Raw genomic sequence first — 24,869 nt, forward strand, 5'->3', positions numbered from 1 at the left:
CCTGGGATCAGGCTGTGCACTTTTACTAGTTCACTCAGTAATAACAATTCTGGTCAAGAATTTTGCTGGTTATGCACACGCTAGACAATATTTCAGTTACTTAGCTGGATTCAGGTTAACAGGAGTGGTAAATGGGTGGAAATGCTAACTGCATTAAGGAAATTCAGAAACCAGCTGGTTCTAGATGGATCTGATGGGTCAATTTAACATAATCACTTGCTTCAGTAACCTGATTTCAGGTGGAAAGACTAATGAAGTCTTAGAGTTTTTGTAGCATAGAATAAATGTTTCTTAGGTTTAAAAAAAAACCCACAAAACACACCTGTGACAAAAGTTCTCTTTTTCATCTTGGAAAGTTCAAAGAGAAAAACTTCATTGTTAGCACGATGCCAAGAAGAAAAATACAGTATTTTCCATCCTGTTTGCCCGAATAGTTTGTCCTTTGCCTTCTCTCCCAGTTTTGTGGGCTGGGCTCGTCTTGCTTCTGTAAGGTGAAAGTGCTTCTGTAGTATCTTCAAAGCAATGGGCACCTTTTAATTTTCTTCTGTCTTAGCCACAGCATTTCAAATGAAGAGACACTTGGATGGGACTTGTTGGAGAACAAGGCATTCTTTTCGCATTATGACTTTGAGAAAAACCAGAAGCAGTAAAAAAAATTTCCTGAGCTCTGTTGAATCAGAATATGATTTCTGTAGAATTACAGCCCATCACACTGCCTCCTATTTTAGAGGACAGTTAATGCAGGTGAGACTGAAGATGGCCCCAAAGCCTATTGAAGTTAGCCTAGTGTCAAAGGATTTCAACTTGCAGGAACCAGTTTGACCATGGTCTCCCAAAAGAAATAACCACAGTAATAAATGTAACATTGATCTCATATAGCTATGAAAGAAATCTGGAATGTGCAGTAGAATCTAACAATTTGACGTATTCCTATGGAAATCAGTGGGAGATTGAAAGTTTTCACAAAGAGAAAATCTGACCCTGCAAATAAGTTTATCTTCTTTTAATTCCTGTTGTTTCCAAACTACAATGCCACAAAACAAACTTGCATTAACTGTTTCCCTGTGTAAGAGTTTATCGTAGCATATCTGACACAGAACAGTAGTTAGGGATATCAGCCAGCTTTCCATGTCTGGTTTTGTGAAATTGCTGAGCAGATGTGTTGTCTTTGTCCTACTCCTCGGCTTTGGAGTAAAATTTTAAAACATGACTATGTTTGTTGCTTCTGTAGATCTGTTAGCTGGTGTTGTTTCTGTCTTATGTTCGTCATGAGAACACTTTGAAAAACACAGTTGTTGGCTATATGGAATTATTTCTAAGCATCTTCCTACTTGGTAAGTTAAGAACGGGACTGATAAAACAAATGTCCATTTCACATGTGGTGTTGTGACTCACTGGGTAAACATTTGTGTGGTGTGTCATTGGTGATATTTCAAGCTACATCAAATATATATTTATCAGCATTGTTGTTTTTGTGGCATTGAGTAAACACTAAATAAGTGGGAAGCAGCAGCTTTCTGAAGTTCTTCAAGGAGAATGTAAATCCCATATTTTCCAGCAACATGAATGTGGCTGCATTTGAACGCTAAACCAGAAGGGTTTATAGTGCATATGGTACCTATTTGAATTTTTTAAATGTCTAATTTCTGCTATGGAAGTGGAGGACAGCTTGAGTTATTTATTGTGGGATGCAGAAGGAAATCACGACCCTTTGCAGGGACACATTAGAATCCCTGCACCATTCAGCCAGTTTTCTCCTGTCACACCTACTTAAATTTTCAAAAAGACTCTTTAATGTATTGAGTGTGCTCTGGATCATACTAGTTCCTGAGCACTTATGACAGCTCTCAGAGATGGCTGGTGGCTCCCAGTAGGTTGTAATTCTAGAAACAGGAGCCTGATGCTAAGCATCACCACCTGTTCTCCATTATTTTCCTTCAGAAGAAAACAATGCAAGGATAAGATTACATGCTAATGGAACCTATTTTCACTAAATAGGTACATTTGGTCACATGTAATTTGGTGGCCCATAAAAGAAAAAAAGAAACTAGTAAGTTGTTTTCAAAAGGGAGAAGCAAATAAAACTTAGATGAAGAGTTTCCTAACTACGTTAACTAAACCAAATTCTTACATGGCAGGTATAACAATATCCAGTATGTAACTACATACAGATCCCTTGTTGGAATAGCTGTGTTTTCAATTTGATTTGTTGACATATCCTAAAAGACTTCGGACCTCATTCAGCTCTTTGTAAATCCACTACAGAGCTAGATTTGAACCCTTCTGGCATTTACATTGGAATTCCTATTCTTGCTTTGCTTAGACCAATGCAGGTCTTGTCTATAACTGAGGTTCCTCTGCTGCATCTCAGTAGAGAAAAAAAAATAATAAAAAAAAATCAATAACATTGTTATAAAAATGCTTACAAATTATTTACTTGTTTGTTATATTTGGTTGCCATTTGTCACTTGCCAGCATTGGTCCAATGTTGTGTCTCTGCTGTACGTTCATGTGATAGACATCTAGATAAGTGAAGGAATTTAAAAAATGAAATTGTCATGCATTTATGTGTAGGTTTTAGCATATGGTAAATGTAGGCAGTCCCATTTGTCAAGCATGAAAGCATATGTATGGCTCCTTCTCTTGAAATCCTGAACATGGCATAATTCATATAGAATCTGTGGTAGCCTGGCTCATGGTAGTCACTAGTCCTGGTGATGGATGCAGAACAGTCACTGAATGATATCCAGATCTGCTGCTTAGCATTTTTGGTTATGTTTTTGCCTTTTCCTATCATGTTGTTCCCAAGGCTGATATAAAAAGAGCTTTTTTTTCTTTTTTTTTTCCCCCTGCTTGTGCTGCTTGGTGATTCTCTGCCAAGAGTCGACATCGGACTGTTGGTAGCCTTTCAGAAGCAGCGCTTCTTGCAAACTTCCATAAAAAGTGGTGAGATTTTTTTGAAATAACGTTTGCTTCCAAAAGTGTGTTAGTTCCTGAATCTTGAAAATGACATTCAGCAGTTAACTGAAAGGCAGCAAAGGAAAGGTCACTGTACTTTACCCACAGCAGTGCACCTCTGGGAAGAGGAGGTGCTATTAGCAGTGTTTGCTGATTGCATGCACGCTCAGGAGGTGCCACCTGCCAGTGCAAGCCCCATGCCTGCAGCCTTGCACCCTGGCACCCTTCTCTGTAGCAGCTCCAGAGCTTCCTTGGTGGCAGCCACCTTGCTGGGGGACAGAGATAGGTTTCACTCCTCCCAAACACTCGTAAAAAAAATTTACCAGTCATTTTAGGCCCTTTTTTTTTGGACAAAACTTAGGTAGAATTTGGATAATTAAAAGGTTTGTAGTCCAGACTTCTTGTGTGATCCACGGGAGGGCAGGAAGCAGGGGACTGCAGAGGAGCAACACTGTGCACTGAAGTTAAGCTGGCAGTAGAGGTAGAGATCTGCCACCCTTCTCAGCTGGGGCTTGACTACAAGCCTGCGAGTCTTTGCTGTATCACCACAAACAGCCTGATATTAAAAGTACGAAGTTCCTGTGTTCCCTCATGCAGGGCCAAACCTTCAATCAGTAATCCCATCAGAACTGATGAGGCTGTGCCTGTGCTGGATGCTTTGTAGGTGCATCAGTCATTTTCTAGAGTAGTTTGGTGGCACTTTCTAGGGTAGGTATGGAGCAGCCTAAATGTAAGTGCTGTCTTAACCATAATTACCTGTGGAGAAAAGCTTAGGATCAAAAAGTAATCCGGTTTATTCTCTTGGGTCTGTTTGTTCTGTAGTATTGAATTGGAATCTTAACTCTGGAATTGGAATAGGTTTTGCTCAGAGGAAGCAGAAAAAGTAGATTTATGTAGAGCTCTGCAGCTGCTTTTTCTGAATACAGTAATGATTTTTTTTAAGTATTTTTAGATTTGCAAATATGGCTAATGACTTAAATATTTATAGACCTGATTAGTCTATAGAAGTAGATTATTTAAACTTTGAATGCACTTTATTCCAGATGTACAAAATGGATTTTTGAGGATGTTGTCAGTCCATGACATTACTGTGTCATAGATGAGTGGATGTTTCAGAAAGATTGACACACCCAGTCTTAGTTTTTCCATGAACAAACCATGCTATTGGTATGGCTCTTTTCAAGAGTTTGTCCAAGTTGCTCTAAAATAACTTAAAGTGAAAGCTTCCAACTAACACATAATTTACATTTCATAGTATTTTTAAGCTCTCATGTATTGATGACCTGCCCTTCAAATCTTTACTCATGTGTTAAGTCTTTAATGAGTAAATATGTTGTGAAGCAAAAGAAAACCATGGGATTATATTATCACAGCAAGGGCTACGCACATTAGGGAGTGATTGCACGAACATGCCTTTTTAGCCTTTTGATTTCCTAAATAAATTAAAAACTTTGTTCTGATTTTGGCTGGGAAAGCACCATTGTTTGCCAGCCACAGAATTTCCAGTCACTTGCATTGTTTTTTGGTGTTATTTTTTTCTCCCAGAGCAGATAACAGCAGTGCTGGATTGAGTATCTAAAAAGCAGCACTCTGGCAGAGAGCAACCAGCTCTGTACAAATAGATTTGCTGTTATTCATGTAGCTTGTTACTGAAAACAATGATCTGGGAGAGTCAAGAACAGAGTGCTGCCTAATGGAGCCTCATTAAAACAACAGTTTGCTGCTTTTCTTTTCAACGTTCCAAAGTCTTTCTTGAGTTACAGCTGATAGGAATGATAAGTGTACGATCCTCAGCAAATCTCTAACATGCAGGCATTTTTCCATTCAGATGTGTGTGTCTTTACATAGAAAGATGGGCCTGAGACAGACTCTCATTTCCATATGTACTTTGACTTCAAAACTTTAAGATAACTTTTTGGGGTATATGGTAACAACTGGGGCTGAGCCAAGAGTAAAAAGAAGCTGACACTGAAAAGAAATGAGGGAAGAAGGCTGACAAAGGTTTGTATGAATAGCTGGAAGAGGTGTTGGGTAGGATCCAGGTATTTGTATTGTGCTTCTAGCACACAGCCCCTGCTGGCCATCACTCGGAGAACAGCTGGGGTTTCTTGGTGTGATAGATTGTTGCACTGCTGCTAATGCTGATGTTTGTCAGTCCCTTTGATTTCTCTTTGCCACGTGTTCTAACTAGGGCTTGAGAATACCGGAGAGAAATAGCAAGGTCAATGATTGCAAAGGTGCGTGTGTAGACAGAATTTGTCCTCTACTTAAAGAAAAATGGGCTAACTGCATTAACGTGAGTTTATTTTTCCAGATCTCATGATCAAACCTGGTCAATCTTGATAATACAAGATGAAGAAAAATGAGAAGAGGTTTGAAGAGGGATGTTTTGGAGCAGAGTGATTGTTACCTCAGAATGTTGTAGAAAAATGTCAAAATAGCAATGCAGTTGTATTTTCACGTTCAAGCAATATTCTGAGGTATACAGAGGCCTAACTGGTGAGTGGTATTTGTATGATATGGCTTACTGAGGGATTTCTCTCAGTATCTACATTGAGGTCAGTGATCCTAATGCTCTTTCACACATTCAACCTGTAGGCTTCAGCATGATTGCATTGATTTTACTTGAGAAAAAAATCTCTTCTATTGAATAAATGTGGATAAAAGAACTTAAATTCAACCTTTAAGTGCACTATGTGCTATCTGTAACTTAAGCTAAGTATTAAGTGATTCATATAACTTACGGTTGCAGCTCAAGATAGACTTGCACCCTTGAACCAAGAATTTTGACTAATCAGTTTAATTATACTGATTAAAATATATGTTTTTCTTTTGGTGTCAAAGCTTTCCTCTCTACAGTATATATCCTAATCGTTAACCCTCTAAGTTAGAGTACTGTCTTGCCTTAGGAGCCAAGTCCAGAAGTGTCACATTTAAATGAGGTTCTGTTGATTAAAATAAGAACAGTGCACCAGAGGGACCAAGTATAGGTTTTCAGGAGTAAAACCAGTGTTTGCTATGCACCGTGCCTATACATGTAAAATAATAATAAATTTGTAAAAGTGTAACTCTAGCATGGCCTCAGAGAGTCCAGGCTTTGGAGCAGGCTTTACAGGAGCAGTTTCCCATAGTGGGAACTGGGACTCTGTAGTAGCTCTTCCTTCCCTGCAGGCATTGGGGGTGGAAGTGACAATCTTCCTTTGACCTTTACATCCACACTCATCCACACACAGGAGCATTAGTACCTGTAAAACAGGCTGCAGTAGAAGCTGAAAGCTGCTGTGCCACTGATACCAGGAAAAACCAATAGCAATGACAATGGCTTTTCAGCATTTCCAGGGAGGGGCATTTCTACTCATACTGGTCTGAACAGGGCTCAAAATGCAAAATTGCAGCAGCAACACTATAGAATCTGGTACTTCTTCCCCTTTTCCTATCCTGTGCATGTAGGAAGGCTGGCAAGAAACTGGTTTAGGAAATGATGGCAAAACCTGATGTTGCACCCCTCTCCACTGTGTTCTGGTGACCATTTTACATGACTTCCAGGAAAGTAAAGTCCTGAATTAATGAGGCAGAAAGTAGCTGCAAGGCTGTGTATGTCCCAGTGACCCAGTGTTAAAGAGACCCTCTTAGTAGGCAAAGTGCCATTTGCACCTATCCCATGTGATCCTTTGAATTCAGTTTCAAGGAAAATGCAACAAAGTTAGGAGACATTCATAACAGTGACACTTTGTTACTTTCTGAGCACATTTTCCTACTTGGGGGCAACTTCTGAATCCAGTGGGAATTGTGCCTGTTTTCGGACTGAGTGGTCTGTGGAAAAGGGCACAGACTTTGGCTTTTTTTTCTGCATCTTTTCACAAAAGATGCAAACACCAAAGTTAATTTTGACACTTGGATACATGAAGAGCTTCCTAGCAGTTTTTGCAGCTCTTTCAGCAGAGCTGAAACCACCACTGACCTGACTTAGTTCAGAACAGGTGGGGAGAAATCCTGGAGCTTGAGTGCTCTTCAGAGTACAGTGCTAAAGACATGGTGCAAAGGGCACCTTGCCAGGGAAATGTCCTGTCTCACTTGTCGCAAGTGCAAACTCTCCTGTGCAGTCCTGTCTCCTGGAGAATTTGAGGAGTGGGAAAATTAAAAGGAATTAGTTGACTTGGGTAATAACTGAGGAAGGCCATCTAGTATTACTTCATTACTTCCCTGTGATGATTCTCTTGCATGTCAGGCTAGTCTGATTTTCTGCCTCCTTGCAGTGTAACTAGGAAAATAATCTGTTGCCTAAGAGATGAATCATGCTTTGTGTACAGTAAGCTATTACAAATACCCTTAGATTCTCACAAGCAGAAAAATATAAATAACATCAAGCATTTGAATAATCCCACTGCTACTAGTGGAATCTTGCTACCCAAGATATTTATAAACATTTTCATCTGCCTGATTAAAACTTTTTTTTTTTTTCCTCCCTTCTGGAGTGGCATGTGAAGTACAGGAAAAACAATAAACTATGTCTCCTTTACATCTTCCAGCAAACACTCTAGGAAAAGGTAAGGAAGGAAATCTTCCTTTGCCATAATCACATAGCCATGGTCAATTATGTGTTTCAGTGTGGAGTTTATGGAAAACTCTGCACATATCCATATGCTAAGACTTGTTTTGCAATTGTAAATAGGCAGAGTAAGTTAATCTGCAAAATATGATTTAGGCAATAAATTTATTGATGTAACATATGCTTCTATGGGTATGGCTAGAAAGTAGTAGTACACTTCTTCATACTGGACAGGTGAATGTGACCACCTTGATTTGTGTTTCTACCCCAGTACAGGGGGGATAATTGTTCGAGACAGTCAGTTATATTTAGCACATCTGAAAGGAAGGGTTACAAGTTTAGAAAAAGGTAAGACTCATCTATAAATGGGTGAGGGCTGAAGAAAATTGTGTGTTGTGGACTTCTTACGGCATTTAATCCTTCCTACCTTGCATCCATCTCTTTAAAAGGAAAAAGAAAGCAAAAAAACCCCCACAAACAAAACCAACCAACTAAAACCTTTGAAACCTTCTGCCCTTGCTTGGTCTGCTGATGTGGAAAGAACTGATCATGTAGAATTAGAAGAAAGTATCACACCTAGACACTGACTCTGGACATGGCCATAATGCAAATAATACCAACAGGAGGAGTTCAGATATGGGTTGACTATGTAAATAATGCTTGCAAACAAAGTACCCTGGAGAATCCAGCTCATGCAGAATACAAGTGGTCAAGAAGGTGGTGCAATATTACCATGGTTCTTGTTTCTTTGGCTTTCCTAACAAGTATCAAATATATGCGGAAGTTTTCATTACAGTAAAGTTGCGTGAACTAAAAAGTAGTATCAGGTTGCTGCATCTGGCTTAGCTTTAGAAGTGGAAATATAGTAACGGGATCAATGGAAGGGCCACCCACTATAAAGTGTGGGTGACCCGTATAAGGAAAAGAAAAACTTTAATGGATATTTATTCCAAAGGCTGTTACAAAAAAAACTGCTCTCAGACTGATGTAGTGCCAAGCATAGAGGATTAAGTTTTTAATGACGTTTTGTTGATCAACATCCAAGACATCTAGGAACAAAGAAGAGATTCCATAACTGCACATAAAGAATATTATTTTCAGACAAGAAAAGAGTGCTTGTAAATGTAAGTTCAGAAGATAAGGTAAAAAAACAAAACATAAAAACATAAAAACATAAAAACATAAAAACATAAAAACATAAAAACATAAAAACATAAAAACATAAAAACATAAAAACATAAAAACATAAAAACATAAAAACATAAAAACATAAAAACATAGCAGGGAAGAGGATAAAAAAAAAAGCCTCCACTGCAGAACAGCTTATTTTGAGGGTGGAGAACAGATTTATTGTTAACTCAATGTTAGAATCTGAGGTAATTGCATGCTAACAATGGCTATAATAGGCCAGCATCAATTTTGGCTTGATTCAGAAATTGCATGGGTTTTTTTCTGTTTCTTTGGAATTGTTGTTGTTGTACATTTATCAAGAGATGACTGTTCCCTGTAGGTAGTGGACCTGAGTCTGGATTTTTTTCCCCTTCCCTTTTTTTCCCCTCTAATTTCTATTTTATTAGATGGTTTTTCCTAGGAATTAGATATTTTGGGTGATCCTGTTGTCCTTCCTCTTCTGTGTTATGGTGTCTAGCACTGAAGGAAGTCTTGCTTGAAAATGGAAAGGGGCCCACAGGAGAAGAAGGTTGTAGTTGGAGTACAATGTCTGGAATGAAAGATGGTCCCTCAGTGGCAATTGCAGACTGAAACCAAGAGCAGTCTCAGGGGCTGCAGATATAACTGTAGTCTGAAGCCACCCTGTTCTTGCCTCCTGGACTGCATGTGCTCAGCTCGATCTTCTGAGAATTGGGGCCTGGGTTTGTTTGAATTAGTAGTGAAATCATTACACTATGTAAATATGCTAGTGCTCATCTGGTTTTACTCACAAGTTATTCTTGCCTTGCTGTGTTGTTCCTGTTTTCTTGTTTGTGCAAAATTAACCAGGAGCATTTTAAAAGAAAAGGGTAAATAGTGTTGAAACCTTGATCACTACATTATTTACCACAGGCTGAAGTTGGGTAGGCAGCTATAATTTAATCATATAATAAGAATACAATGATTTTTTTAGTGATGCTGGTAGGGGTCCTTTGCTTTTCTGCCATCTTTGGCCTCCTTTGAGTAAAGTCTGATAATTTGCCTTAATAGTTCAGTATGGTAACTTTTCCTCTTACTTGTACTGAGGAGTCAGCTCAATATGAGGTTGCCTGTGCCTAACCACAGAGGTTGCCTGCAGCCTCAGGAGGCTGTGACCAAGCACTTACCCAGGACAGCTTCTCTTTTACACGTAGTCCCACTACACCAGCACTGCTGGCTCCTCATTTAGGCATAACTGCTCTTAGGATGAGTCAGAATGAGGGGCTGCTCTCTTGTAATTCTTCCTGTTGTTATGAAGGGAAAGCCCCAAGTTACGTTACTGACTTGTCTGTTTCTCAGACTCTGAATATTTTTATTTTTTCTTTCCTTCCCTGTCCTTAAAACTAATAAACTTCTTTGGCCACATCTCTGAATTCTCTGTGGGAGAAGTGGGAGCTGGTGCAGCTGCCCTGGCATTGTTTGTCCTGATATTAAAGCTGGGCTAAATGATTTTTGATGTCTGATTTAATTTCTCTGTATGTGCTTTGGAGTTCAAAGGACTTGGTCCCTCTCAGTTCCCCTTGCAATGATGGGTCAGTCACAGCCATCATGTTGCAGAGGGGCTAATGCAGAGCAGGAAGAGGGAAGGTGTTTAAAATATCAGATGACAGTGGTGATTTCTGATGCAAAGAGAAAGAACTGGGGATTGAAAGAGGCCTATGAGCCAGGTGTTCTCACATAAATGCCCATCAGGGAGACAGACAATAAAGCTGACATTCGGTAAGAATGTTAGATTGCGGTCAGCAGTCTGCTGAGGTGGAGACTGTGGTTCGTCCTTCTCAGACACACGGCATCTGGCTGTCTCTCCAGCTGACACGAACTCATGTTTTCAGGGCTGTCCTTTTAAACATGAGAGACAGAGAAACTGCATTTTGAAAACTAGTGTCTTAAATGCTTTCTATTCTGCAATGCAAAGTGTATTCTACAAGGAATACCTAAGAGTAATTTCCAGGGTGAGGACTGCAGATGCTGCACAAATGTTTATAAGCTGGAAGAGTACTCTCTGCAGGCACCCTAGCAGACAAAGGGAGTTTTTGCACTAGCTTCAAGAAAACAGGGTTTCCCCCCTTGCTTTTTCTAGATTTTGTGAATGTTTAAAAGCAAAGGAACTTTACTTCTTTAGTAGCTATGCTAAAGAAGGTAAAGCTGTTATCTTATTTTCCTTGCTGTGAATACATGCTTGCAGAAATGGCTTCCAATAAAAGCTCCACCTTGAAAGTGCATCGTGATTTGGGGACATTCAGACCCAGGTGTTAGAACAGTAACTTACTGCCAGTTCCCAGCAGTGTTGTTCTACTCTCAGTCATGATATCTGAGTATCTACCTGTGGTTTAATGTTCAGTGCTTTGTGCGCCATAGGATCTGTTAGCTGTTTCCATCTGGACAGTATTCTTATATTAATAAAAAACTCCATGCTTCTAGAGTTAATATATCCAGAGGGGAAACTGGTTTTGGCAACACACTGTTCATCCATCGCTGTATAAATGTGTTGCTCAAAAAGCCAGAAAAATCTCACTCTGGAACCGATGATAAATAGCCAATTAGAGACAAAAGTAGAAAGCTAAACCATCAGAAAAGGGGTAGGGAAAAGGCAGAGATAAAAGGGCAAGAACAGTCTGCTGAAAAGGCTGGACATAGAACAAAGTGTGTGTTAACAAACCTTTATCCTTCAAGCATTCTTTGGTGATGCATTCGAAAATGACAAAATCAAGACCTAGAGGCTCCTTGTCACATTGATTTAGTACTACACTGTTGACTTCAAAGATTACCCTAATACTGTTTTGATGCTCTCTGTTGTAATGCTGTGGCTGGTAGTTCACCAGGCAATATGAATCATACACATGGAGACAAATACCATAAAATTTGGGGTCTAACTGACTGTTCCCCAAACTTTTGAACCTTCCTTAATCCTATCTTCTCTAAGGTACCAGTTCTATGGTGCAGGAATCAAAATCACGCAGCAGAGGAGGCTCATGATCTCTCCAAATGTTAAGGAGGCACTGCCATGTCATCACATGGTCACAACGTGAGGTAGGTAGGGAAAACCTGAGTACCTGTGTATGCAGTGTGCATGGGGTGTGTGAAAAGTATGTTTCTTTTGAAAGGGCATGTCAACTGTGACACCAACATGGATCTAAGGTTGCTAATTTGCCTTGAAGTTGTGACAGAACCGGAAGATCCATAACTGTGCTGTCTTGGGAACTATGATGTATATGCTAAGTCCTGGTGATAGTTTTATGCTGTTCAGTGGTATAAACATCTCTGCATATTTTGGGCATAGTAGACTGCTCTTTAAGTAATTTGTAAGTATAACTCATTGCAGGTTTTAGCTAGGTGAGGAATTGACAGTGATTCGAGTTGAATAAACTAGCAAGGTGGATTACTTTAAGTGCCTTAAACCTTTGTGCTTATATTTTCATAAGGCATGTAAAATGGTCTAAATTAAGTCTTATTCAGGTGATAGTATCTACCCAGGAATTTAATTGATCCACTTGCAGTCTTTTAGATTACCTTCTCTGTACATCCTCCTGTAGCCAAGGCCAGCTTTAATGAGATGCTACCTCTTCCCAGTAGGACACAACATGTAGGTAGTTCTCTAAGAAAAAGTGTTGAATTATAAGCTGCTGAATAAGAGATTCTGCTTCAGACCTAAAATTCTTGTCCAAATCTACCCCATGGGCCAGGAAATCACACAGGGTCACAGTACGAGTGAGATTTCATATAGGAAAAGTCTTTGGAGGTTTTCTGTTTGCACTGGAAGAGGCACCACTCGCACTGGCTAGCTCTGTGTGCAACAGGGCAACACGGTTCCTGTGTTTATTTTAAAGGTTTGCTGTTTCCCCCAGGTGCAGCTACACGCTCCCCCTAAGAGCAGCTCCCTGCACAACTTTTGCTGCCCACCGCTTGCAGAACAGAAAGTTTTTTTCCATGACATTTTTGTTGGGTTGAGGGAAGCCCGAGTCAAGATCCATGTGATTCCTGCAGCCTTGTTGGTCCGGAGGGCCTCAGTGAGGTTTGTTTTTTGATTCTTAAGATCTGAGTTTCCTTTGGCTCTAGCAAATCATGAGCTGGACCACTGCATGTTTTAGAAATGTTGTTCTCCTGGTGGCCTAGCATTGGTTCGAGTATTACTTTGAAACATGAATATTTATAGTCTCAGTAATGCAGGTTTCTGGGACCATTAGCCACACAGCTGGAAGGAATGATCTTTGGAGGCTGCAGGATTTGTGTCCGTGATGTAGAACTCTGTGAATTGGACCTCATGAACAGCAGGGTTGTTTTAAGGTGAAGAGTTAAAGATAAGTTATCACTAGAATAAAGTATCTGTGCTTCATCTAGAGGCAGAAGATGATGCTTTTCTCACTTGGTCTGGCAGAGAAATGGGTCATAGATGCATTATTTTAACAAGAAGGAGGCTCAGTGAGAAAAACTGAACTGTTAAAACTTGTCATGGCAACTGAACAGAGTAAATCTGTTTCATCTCAACTACTGTGAGTTTTGCTTTCAGGAATGGTCTGTGCCACAGCAGTCACTGAGAGTTGTGAGTTTCTGGTGAGATCAGTCTGAGACAGGATCCATGTCTGGAGCTGTCTGAGAGCACAGCATGATTTCCTCCATGGGATAAATTAACCATGGCTTTCTGCTTGTGTACAGTGAGATCCCCTGCTATCATCTGTGCTTGTGTTGAGCTAAGAATAGAAAAAAGCAACATCAGCAGTGCTGTGGGAAAACTGCATTGCTCCAGATGGCTGCTGATAAACTCTCTTCTCATTTGAGATTAAGAACAAAATAGTAAACAGTAATTTCCCATTCATATCTTAATGTACATGTTTGCTTAGCAGCTAGAAGAAAGCTAAGCTGAAGCTTATCAGTTAAACGTGGATTTGTCTGAAGACACTTGAGAAGCTATCAGAAAGTAGTTTGATTACCTTGCAGGAAAAAGAAAAAATAACTGAACACCCACAAAGAGGTGGGAGTTTGTTTTTTTAAAAGCTTTGGCTTCCTGCCTCCATTTTGCTTTGTCACATTTATGTGGACCTGAATGAAGAGCTTTTATTTCCATTGTTGCAGAGGTGTGCGATGGTGTTAGGTCTTCTCCTTGACTTTTGTAGAGAGGATCTTCATTCTAACTCCAGAGGAAAGTGGAACAAATTCCACATGTAATGTATTCATCTAACTCTGAAGGTGTTCAGCTGTCCCACCAATGCTGATCTGTTAAAAGCCAACTCAAATTTGAAATCTCAACTCAGAATCAGGCCCAACCAAGGAGCCAAACAATAGCTTGCATTCTTTGTAATTAGTCTTGACAACAGGCTATTTGGTTAAAGCATATGTTTGCATTTGCTAATTTATTGTCATGCTTTTGCTTTGGATTAGCTAATTCTTCAGAGAGAGAGAAAAGCAAAAGCAGACCTGGCACCCCTGTGGCTATTTCAAATGTTTGCTCTATGGAGACCAAATTCATGCTCAGAAAGATAATTCTGTCCCGTCCAATGCAGGATGGGACGGAGAGGCTCTCAACATGACTGAGCCAGTTGGTTGCTTCATTGTGTCTGGCAGCTGTGGAATATTAAGCAATATGTTCAGCCCTGAGGCTAAAGGGCAAACAAGTTCTATTGTTCATCTCTTATGTGGAGAGTGGAAACTCTGTCCTCTTGCCTATGGCTCAGTCCACTTAGGATCACCTTGTTAGTACACTGGCTCTGGAGACATCAGCTTATACCTCCTTTACAGTAATTATTTTAAAATTTATAAAAGTATAATTAATTGAAATAAAAAATATAACTTTTTGTTCCTTGAATAACAAGTGAGTAATACACTGAGTTCCAGTAGCAATTCATTTGTGGTAAGCTGTCTCACAGGCATGGTGTGATATGAAAGAGAAGTCTTTTGACAGCAGACAAGAAGTTTCTGCTGGATCTGCTAGCATAACTTAGTGGCACAGGTGTTTGTGAAGGGTATTAATAACTAGGGATTCTGTATGTTCAAGGCTCTGAGTAGTAGCTTAAATTTTATTTCTAAAACACTGGTACGCTAGGAAGCAAGACCATTCCTGGGACAATGTATATGTCCATTTTCTTGAGCCACTTGTCTCACCTTTGAAATATCTACTGCCTCTTTGCCCAGTAAGACAGAGTGATGGATTGACCTGTTAGCTCTACAGTGCTCTTAATTCCCAGCTGTACAACTGACTGTAGCTTTCTTTCAGTTCTTCAGCTCAGTTCCCAGTACCATCATGGGATGACTGTATGAGACAGAAGCTGGCTGAGTGTCTAGTACAGTAAACACAGTAATATTGTCATTTAAGTGGTATATTAGACTTCACTTGTCTTCTTGAGTACTGCTCAGCATCCACAGTAATAAGGTAATGAATAACCTCCATGCTGTTTCTTCTGCTGGGAGTGGTAGTAGCCATGATCTCCTGCCAGGACTGACTCTGCACTTGGACTTTACGATGTGTTGTTGTTGGTTTTTCTTAAAAGAAAGTGCTTCTCAGGGAGTCACTACTGATATCTCTTCCACCAAATCACTTATTTACACACAGCTTCTCTCAGCTTTGAAGGTGGGTCTGAAGCCAGCAGGGTCTAGAACGGCTAGTGCTGAATAAGTGATGACACAGCCTAGGTAAAAATGCCAGTGGCTCTTCCTGCCTTTCTCTAACATAGTCAGCTAGTATGGCATGGAGTAGCTTTAGCCTAAAAGTAAATGAGACATCATAGGAGCAAATAGAGCCTGATGACTAAGACACTGGCCGGGAATATATCTTCAAACATTTTGCTGGAGGCCATGCTGAAATTCAAGCCCTTATCTCCCAGAGCTCAATGAAGTGTGTCTGCCATCAGTCAACTCACCCTTCAGCACGTTACAGCCTCTGTGTTACTCTCCCCCTAGAGCACTTCTCCATTACATTTTATAGTGCCAAACAGACAGACTTGGTCTGACTCTATAGCACAATCCCACCACCTAGTATTGATCCAGCTTATGGTGAAACTCTGTGGTTCAGGATGACCATGTAAAATATGTGGGATAGTAAATGACTCCAGCAAACATATCAAGAAAGCCTCATTGCACCAAGAAAAGTTGCTAAGTTAGATCTCTGCCAAAAGGGGAAGACAAAGATAGAAATAAACCTCACTCCCTCCTCAGCACTTCCCAAATGAAGGGAATGGTGTTAGCCACTTAGTCACAAAAGTTAGATAGTCAGTGCCTTCTCGAACTTCACTGTGAAGTTAATACAAAAGAAAGAGCTTCAGTAGTACTCCTGGAAGGACTTGTTGAACTATAAACCCCCTCAACTTTTCTCCTCTAGTATCTGCATTGTTTTAATCAAGTATTTCTATCATTTGCTCTTGGCATTTTGAATATAAATTCAGGAAGGGTAGGAACAGAAATTAATATTCTTGCTCTGAAAATGGGAAAATATTAATATTAATGTGTTGCTATCCCCTGGCTGGTAAAGGTCAATCATGGTGGACTGATATAGGGGACATCCTGGCACAGCATGAGCAAAACCCATTTAAGTACCTAGCCTGAATCCTCCAACATTGCAGAAATCCAGTGCTACTTTGCTGTACCTTTTTGAACACACATTTAGCAGTATCTTTTATACAAGGATACAAAAGTAATTGGCATGAGTGAGGAGAAAGCATGTCAGCAAGCTGTTGCCTTAATCAGGCAACAAATTCTGAAAATGAGACTCGTTGCAGGCAAATCTAGTTTATGTCATGCTACGGGTGACTTGATTGCCTGTAATCTGGGTTAAAAAATTAAATAACATTGTACAAATGCAGCTTCAGGGAGTGCTACATATTTTATCTCGGTTTCATCTGGTTTCCCATGATATCAAAGCTGTGTTTAGTGGGTAGAGATTTACGATCAGAAAATGATATGAATAGCTGAAGAATGTGAAGGGATGATGTGCCTTGTAGAATTAGTTATCATTGCTGGGGAAGTAGAGCTGGTTTACAGCTTGCTTTTCCCCTCTCCATCTGGGACTGATTTGTGTCTTTGAATTGTATATAGGAAATGTTCTCTACAATTCTCTAAACGTAAAGACCCTGTTTCAGGCACTGTGGTGTAGATTTTGAAAACCTTGACTCATGCACAGACAATTGTTAACATGTACGTTTTTGCTAGTCTGTTTTCTTTATTCTGTATTTTAAAATTATATCTGTGTATTTATACATAGATTGGGTCAGCTACTGCCAACAACGGGACAATTATGAACACATTTCCCCGCCGTGAGCCAAGGTTCTATACACACTATATTATTTGGTTTATTGTTGTGTTTTAATACTGAATGCTGCCCAGTGACAGAATTTACTTTGCTGGGAAATGGAGTGATAAACTGGATGTCTAGTGAGTAGGCGACAGACACAAAGCTATGTAGGCATTTTTGTTTCAAGCTTGCTGTGATTGATAGCTAGCATATCAAATGGATGGTGGTTTTGGAAGACAGATCAAGGCAATTGATGGCATCAAGTGTTTGCAAGAGAGTTTTTCATATAGCTGGCTGGGAGCTGGTCTTCTGGGGTTTTGAATGGTCTTGGTGGTTGTTGTCTGAACTACATCTAACACACAATATTTTTTTGTGTGCTGCAGTCATTTGCCTTAGGTAGGTGAATGTTTTGGCTTATTTTTTTCATTTGAAAAATGTCATTATTTAGGATGGTACTCCTGAGTAGGACTAAAGGCTGAGTTGCATCACTTTTCTTGGCAATTTTTAAAGTAAATAATGCCTTTTGTTACTTTTACCATTCTTAAAGACAGAACTGAGAGTTGGCAATTAGATGCATATCTTTTACATGTCACTCAGCCTAAAAGCCAAAAGTAAACCAGACACTATATATGGTATGTGAGAGCATTCATTAGCACCATTCAGGATCAGGGAACTCTTTTTTTAAAAGCTATTTGAGGAACCAAAAGAAAACTGCAAGTAGGCTTCTTGCTGACAAGTTGCAGGTGTATACCACATGCCTATATTGGAAAAAAAGATGCGGTTATGAAGGTCTTGATGACAGACAAGGGTCTAAAATGCCTTCATCTCCAGGTTTTAGCTGGTTCATCTGTTTTTTATTTGCCTTTCCCTCAGCTAGCAGTGTTAGTATTTTCCAAACTCATTATAGCCACTCACAGACCTATATAAAATCACTTTTTGCATGGTAAGATCCTTAGTTTAGTGAGCTCTCATTTAAGTCACGGATGCCTTACTGTTGTGGAACTGTATCATAAATTGCAAGTCAGTGTTAATGACTTCTTGCTGGAAAAATGAGGGAAAGGAGTGATGAGATTGAGAGGAGAGCACTTTAGTTCTGCTTTGCTAGAATAGATAGATTCCACTTCTGCCTTAAGAGTACCATACAGGTGAGTGCTTGCATTGTCTTTTATTGCTACTCTTAGCTTAAAGATTTGGTTGCCTTTGATGTTCATCCTCTCGAGGATGTACTCAGGAGGAGATGTTTGTTCTTAAGGGAGAAAGACTTAAACATAGGTCAGATTACTCCAAACAGCTGCACTCTGGAATCATTCTTCAAAGACACATATTCAGAGGGCAGAAATAATCGGGCAGCAGCACTTGGGAAATATCCAGCCAGCATTTTTGGTACTGTAAAAGTAAATTCTGACAAAGAAAACAAATAATGAAATCACATTGGAAACGACATGGTTCCCCCTCCCACTAACATCACTTGGTTTTATTATCAGACCTCTTGTTTCTTCTGTGATTCTCAACAGAAAGGCACAAAGACAGAGAAACAAGAAGTTCTCCATCTAAAAGAACAATGTTCCAAATAAATTCTCAACAGCCTCCAAGTTTTTCTTTTCCAAGAACAATACAATCAAGCCTGTATGTAAAATGTTATTAGAAAAGTAATCAGCCTACACTGAAAATTAGTCAGTTCAGCTTTTTGCTTGTGTCAATTTATTGCCAGAGTATTTTTGAAAACAGTAAAAGCAATACTTTGATTTATTTAAAATGCTGGAGAAGATCAGTTGAGGAGGCATAAGCATAGTTTTCCAGAAAGTGCCCTAAGTTTATTATTATTTTTTAATCAATATGAATCCCTTAAGAACAATTTTGAGGAATAATATATATATATATGTATATAATTAATTTAATAGGCAGCAAAATTAGATGCAGATAGAAAGCAGAGTTGTAGCTGTGTGGGAGTCAGCAGAAAGGATCCTGGAATGTGGCAGTGTGTGTTGTTTGGCCTCCTTAAAACATAATGTCTTTTCCCTTTGTAGGAATATTTTTTTTTTCTGTCTCTTTATGTGAGAATACAGTGCTTTCACATCCTCTTTTTAAAAGTTAGCTTTTCTGTAAGATAATGCTGGTTTTGATGAATATAGGAGAATTGTATATATGTGTGTCTGCTTGCAGGGAATTACACGAGCAAGATAGTTTGTGCCTGATGCTGCACCATAGGGTGTTGTTTCACAGGTGCAAGTCTGAAGGAGTGCACTAAGCCCATAGGTAAAGGTCATCAAAGTGAAATGCTGACCTGTGATGTTTGTTCACTTCCAAAGGGTCCAACTACTGTGGCCCAGTGGGGAGTAGTGTAATTGCAAAGGAACTTGAACCCATGTTGTGCGAAAAAGTGGTGTGAACTAGTGTGAGAACAGTGACTTATCCATCCGTGTGTTTGGCAGCTAACAAAAGAAAATGTCTCCTTGGAGTTAAAATGCTATCTACTGAAGGATTTTTACTGACTGAGAGGAATTTTATGGCTTTTTTTTTTTTTTATTCTTTACTGTGGAGTTTTAAGCTCTTGTCTATGAATTAGAGTCTGGAAGCCATGCCTTTCCATGTCTTAAGAAAGACATAGATCTGCTAGAGCAGGTCCAGAGGAGGGCCACAAAAATGATCAGAGGGCTGGAGCACCTCTCCTATGAGGACAGACTGAGACAGTTGCAGTTGTTCAGCCTGGAGAAGAGAAGGCTCCAGGGAGACCTTATTGCAGCTTATCAGTACTTAAATGTGGCTTATAAAAAAACTGGGACAAACCTTTTAGCAGGGACTATTGTGATAGGACAAGAGGTTGTGGTTTTAAACTAAAAGAGGGTAGATTTAGACTAGAAATAAGGAAGAATTTTTTTTACAATGAGGTTGTGAAACACTAAAACAGGTTTCCCAGAGAGGTGGTAGAAGCCCCATCACTGGAAACATTCAAAGTCAGGCTGGATGGGTCTCTGAGCAACCTGATCTAGTTGAAGATGTCCCTCACAGCAGGGGGGGTTGGTCTAGTTGACTTTAAAGGATTCTTCCAAACCAAATTATTTTATGGGTTCTATGAACCTAGAAAAATTCAAGTTATTTTGTGCCAATATGTTTGGGGCAAGAAAAGATGAAACCACGAGGGAGCTGGTTGTATCTCTCTCTTTTTTTAAGCAGATACAACTTCACCAGCTGCATGAGCTTAAAGATTGCTGCATGGTTGCAGTGAAGCATCCCTACCTGCATCTTAATTACCGGTTTCTTTGTCTGGGTGTTTCAGTGGTTGTTGTTGATTTTTAATTTATTTTTTTTTACTTTATTTTTAATGGGCTGCATACACTCCTTGTTCAAAGCAGTGCTTCACTGTCAACCTTTCTTTTACCCACCAGGCCTATCCTTGTACCAATGATAAGGAATGCGAAGTTGGGAGATACTGTCACAGTCCTCATCAAGCAACATCTGCATGCATGATGTGCCGGCGGAAGAAGAAGCGTTGCCACAGAGATGGCATGTGCTGCCCTGGGAACCGCTGCAACAACGGTACGTCAGCCGTTTCCTCCATAAAAACAGCATTTTGATAGCATCTCCCAAGTGTTTCCAGCAAACAGTATGTTTGCTTTGGTGGTTGACTGTGCATCTTTTCTAAACCAAGAAAACTTAATTTTCTGCTTAATTCCACTCCATGTTCTTTAATAGCATTTTATGTTCAAGGTTTGTGTGCTACCAGACTTTTTCCCATTTTGAGGTGGGGAAACCCAAAAACGATGCTGCTGCTGACTGAAATCAGCACACATTCAATGTGGTTTGATTCACTGGCAAAATGCACAGAATCCATATTTTTAAGGAAGCAGAAGAGAAATGAATGCTTGATATACTCTCTCGGGGAGGTGGTGGTTATAACCACACTGTTTGCATTCCCATACTCTCTTCTGGAGACTGAAGAGAAACATCCACAGGGCAGTCTTTTGGTGCTCAGACTATAAAGCCAGAGTGACAGCAAGACTCTCTGACCATGAGTGAAGCAGAGCTGCAGTGAAGTTATGCGCTGGGAATCAGGGACACAGGTGTGCTTAGAGCTGAGTGCCACTGAAACCAAGCCCCAGCACTTTCCTGATCCTGGGCTGTATGTATCTCTTGGCTGCTTTTCCTCTTGTTCAGATCTTTGACTGACTCTCTTTTCCTTGCAGGTATTTGCATACCAGTAGCCGAAAGCATTCTCACACCTCACATCCCTGCTCTCGAAGGGCCACGCAACAAGAAGAATGGTCATTATACCAGCAAGGATTTGGGATGGCACCACCTTGGGAGGCCACGCTCTAAGCTGTCACACATAAAAGGTAAGATCATATTTGCACAAAGTGCTTTGTTCCTTCATGTTGTGAATCATGTTATTGCTGTTAAGATACAGCAATGCAAACAGAAATAGGCAGTCAGATCTCAAGAGTAAATGTCTGTTCACTGCCTGACTCAAAAAAGTGATGTAACATCAGCCAATGGTTCCTGTGATTGAAATAGTATCTGCTTTATTCTCTGTGTCAGAGGTGGACTAACAACCCATTTTTCAGTTGTGCAAGACCACACACGTCCTCTTTTTGCAACAGTCATGTAATTAAGCACTTGTAATTCTGTTTACAATCCTGTAGCTGAATTTCTCTTTACTAAGTCTTACGGAAGATCTCCTTAATTATCCCCTTAAGCTTTCCTAATTAATATCTTCCCTTGTGTTTATATCCTTCAAATAGCCACAGATGGAAATATCATCTTCCCTTTTTCTGAGCTTCATTTGCATCAGCCTGCACTGAATCTTTACTTTCACATTTTTCCATGAGGTAAAATAGTTTGGTTGCTCTTTTTAGGACATGAAGGCGATCCCTGCCTACGGTCTTCAGACTGTATTGAGGGACACTGCTGTGCTCGTCATTTCTGGACCAAAATTTGCAAGCCTGTGTTGCATCAGGGAGAGGTGTGCACCAAGCAGCGCAAGAAAGGCTCCCATGGATTGGAGATTTTCCAACGATGTGACTGTGCCAAAGGGCTGTCTTGCAAAGTATGGAAAGATGCAACCTCCTCTTCTAAATCCAGACTTCATGTGTGCCAGAAAATCTGAATGAGGATTGGGAAGATAGTATTAAGTGACTGTGGCTTTATGTCTTTAATGCATTACGGCATGGTGGGAAATGAGGACTGCAAATGAAAGCAGAAAGGCTAAAGTAACAGTTAGGGTAGAAGTCACACCAAATGCGTTTCTTTTTTTTTGAGCTGGTGGTAAAGACAAGTGCAGCTGGAGTTCTACTGTTCAGCTTTTCTGTAAATAACTTCTACAGCGTGTGGGAAATGCTAGTATGCAAACCAGTGGAAATTAATGTTGCTTACCTTGCTGTGTTCTGTGATGTTTCAGGGGTTCAGTGTTAGGGCTACAGTGGGGTTTCCTGCATGGTAATGACTGCTAAATACATTGTATTCATTGTACTCTTATAGGAAGCAGTGCCTGCCGGGAAGACTCATCTGTCAACCCATTATTGGTCATATTGCAGGTGTGAGAAATGGAAATAGTTACTGTGAATGTCCACATGCCCTTGTTGTTCAGGGCTGAGGCTTCAGCAAAGCAAGCGCTCCTGCAGGACAAGAGTGCTGTTTCACAGGCCCTCATGAGAGAGGTGAAAACTTGCCATCTCACAATTTCAAGAAAGCAGCAGTTTCTGTAAGAGCAGGAATTTAAACAGGGTTGTGTTGGTTGTTTTTTTTCCTATACATAGGTAAATTGAAATGCTTTATGTAGTTCAGTGTCATAGTATGGCGCTTAATTGCTTGTATTTGCCTCAGTTTACTGCTAGTATACGTTGGGTTGAACAGATGATGCAAATATGTGCATGCTGAATCCAGAATTATAGTTGCTCCTTAGTCCTAAATATACTTTCTTTGCCTAAGCATACTTGCATTATTGACATTTCCAAAAGAAATAGCAGAGCATTGATGTGCCAAACATAAAGAGCTATGAAGTTGTGTCGCTGTTTCTGTTGTAACAGATGATGTTTACATTTGTTGAGGTGTTAAGAACATACTCCTACAAACTCAAATTTTTACACTTTATTAGCAGCAACAGGCTACTGGTGGAACTCTGCAGAAGAATAATGAATTTGTTTATTAGAGGCAGAAAGAAACAGGTGTTGGGTCTTGTGAGCACCTCCTGTCTTGCAGAAAAGGATGTATGAAGATGGTATGACCCCAATTGACGTGTTAAACATCATGCCATGTCACTGCATAACAGCCTGAACTTGATGTCCCCTCAGCCTGGAAAGTCCTTCCAGGAATGATGGAAGTACATGGACTGTGGAACCAACTGACAACACTACACTCTTTGTGTACTGGTTGAAAAAAGGACAGCCTCTTGACTTGTCTCCCAGTTCTTTTCAAACTTTTTTTTCATTTTACTTATTTGCAAGTATTCCTTTGTATAGACATTGGTAAAGAAAGAGACTGATACTTCTTTAAAGAAGCCTGATTCTATAATTGATCTACTACCCATTTATAATTACCCATTTTCATGTTTTGTAATACAAGGGCCTTTTCTGTTTACTTAGTTCTGAACAACCTGGGTACACCTGTATGTAGTTTTAACTTTGAAGAACACGTCACCCATTACCTAAGACACCTCTTTCCACTGACATGTCTCCAGCAGTGGTTATTTTAAAGCTATAGCTTAGCTACACCACCTGATGCAGAGTTCCTAATTAGAACAGACCTCAGCTGTGTTGCCTTTATCTTTCATAAGGGTAGAAATAAGAAGAGTATTTCACACACCTTTTTCCCTCCTGGAGTTAGTTTTTCTTGACCCAGAGGGGACTGCTCAGAGACATGACATCTTCTGGTTTTCAAACAATTTCACTCAGTTGTATCTTGCAGTCCTATCTTTGCAACTCTGCTTATTTCAAGTGTAACTGAAATGGGAATAAGGCTCAGAAACAGCATAACATAATTTCAAGCTACTAAAAAAAGCACAGGAACTAACTAACTTTGCAAGTGTTATTTATGCTGACACAGGACATGCCCAGCAGAGGAACTCTACTGCTCTCATTGTGACTACATATTAAAAAGAGAATGACACCCAGCTTGAGCAGAGGGGTTGCAGAGATGAGCTCTCGGCAATCTTTAGCTCTTCTTATCATTGGCCTATCCCCACTTTTCCTCTTGCAAAACATAGTTATTTGGGATAATTTATTTACAGGAAATGTTTAATGAGATGTATTTTCTTATAGAGATATTTCTTACACAAAGCTTTGTAGCAGAATATATTTGCAGCTTGTTGACTTTAATGTAGAAAAATGTATAATAAGATTAAATATATGAAATGTCCTTTCCCGTTCCTCCCCAGTTATTTTATCCATATTATTTTCCTTACCTGCTGCTTAAGAGAGTAGATCTTTCTGGAAAGATAGGCAAATCTATTTTAAAAAAATCCACAACATATATTTTAGCTAGACAAGAAAAAAGCCTCTGACCGTACTTGTGTCTCAGAGAACTGCATAGATGAGGAAAATACATAGGAAAGTCCTCTTAAAAATAAACGTGTCATTTTTACAAAACTGGTTAGAAGGGCAAATATATATACAAATATATATATATATGCATGCATGCTACTCTTGAGACAGCTTACACTTAAACATTCAGGAAAAAGTTTTGAAAATAAGGCACCTGGATGCATGATGTTCACTTAACCAGGCAGAATAGGAAAGGTGCCCTTCCTGAAGACACTTCCCCTTGATAGTGACAGATAACCAGGGAGACTCACGGTGCGTACAGCTGGTAATAAAATTACATGGCATTTTGCTGTAGGTGGCAGCATGCAAATGCAGTGCTGCAAGATCTGCAACTAGCAATTCTGAAATGTTAGATAACAGCATTCAGGTCTAATAACATGAAACAATCCATATGACACAACTGAAAATATTGCTACTAAAC

The 24,869-nt window shown here is 39.8% G+C and overlaps 1 protein-coding gene across 1 annotated transcript in view; it reads left to right on the top strand.

Annotated features, from left to right (window-relative positions):
* The window catches only part of DKK2 (dickkopf WNT signaling pathway inhibitor 2), a 42,392-nt gene extending 20,375 nt beyond the window's left edge, over window positions 1-22,017 (top strand). Inside the window, exons 3-5 of the mRNA XM_010004094.1 lie at window positions 20,300-20,450; window positions 21,098-21,247; window positions 21,767-22,017. Of these exons, the coding sequence (XP_010002396.1) occupies window positions 20,300-20,450; window positions 21,098-21,247; window positions 21,767-22,017 (552 nt within the window). The remainder of the gene's footprint in view (window positions 1-20,299; window positions 20,451-21,097; window positions 21,248-21,766) is intronic.
* Window positions 22,018-24,869: the final 2,852 nt, after the last annotated feature.

The sequence above is a fragment of the Chaetura pelagica genome, unplaced genomic scaffold (genome assembly GCF_000747805.2).
Source record: "Chaetura pelagica isolate M959 unplaced genomic scaffold, ChaPel_1.0 scaffold88, whole genome shotgun sequence".
In the NCBI taxonomy this organism is placed as follows: domain Eukaryota; kingdom Metazoa; phylum Chordata; class Aves; order Apodiformes; family Apodidae; genus Chaetura; species Chaetura pelagica.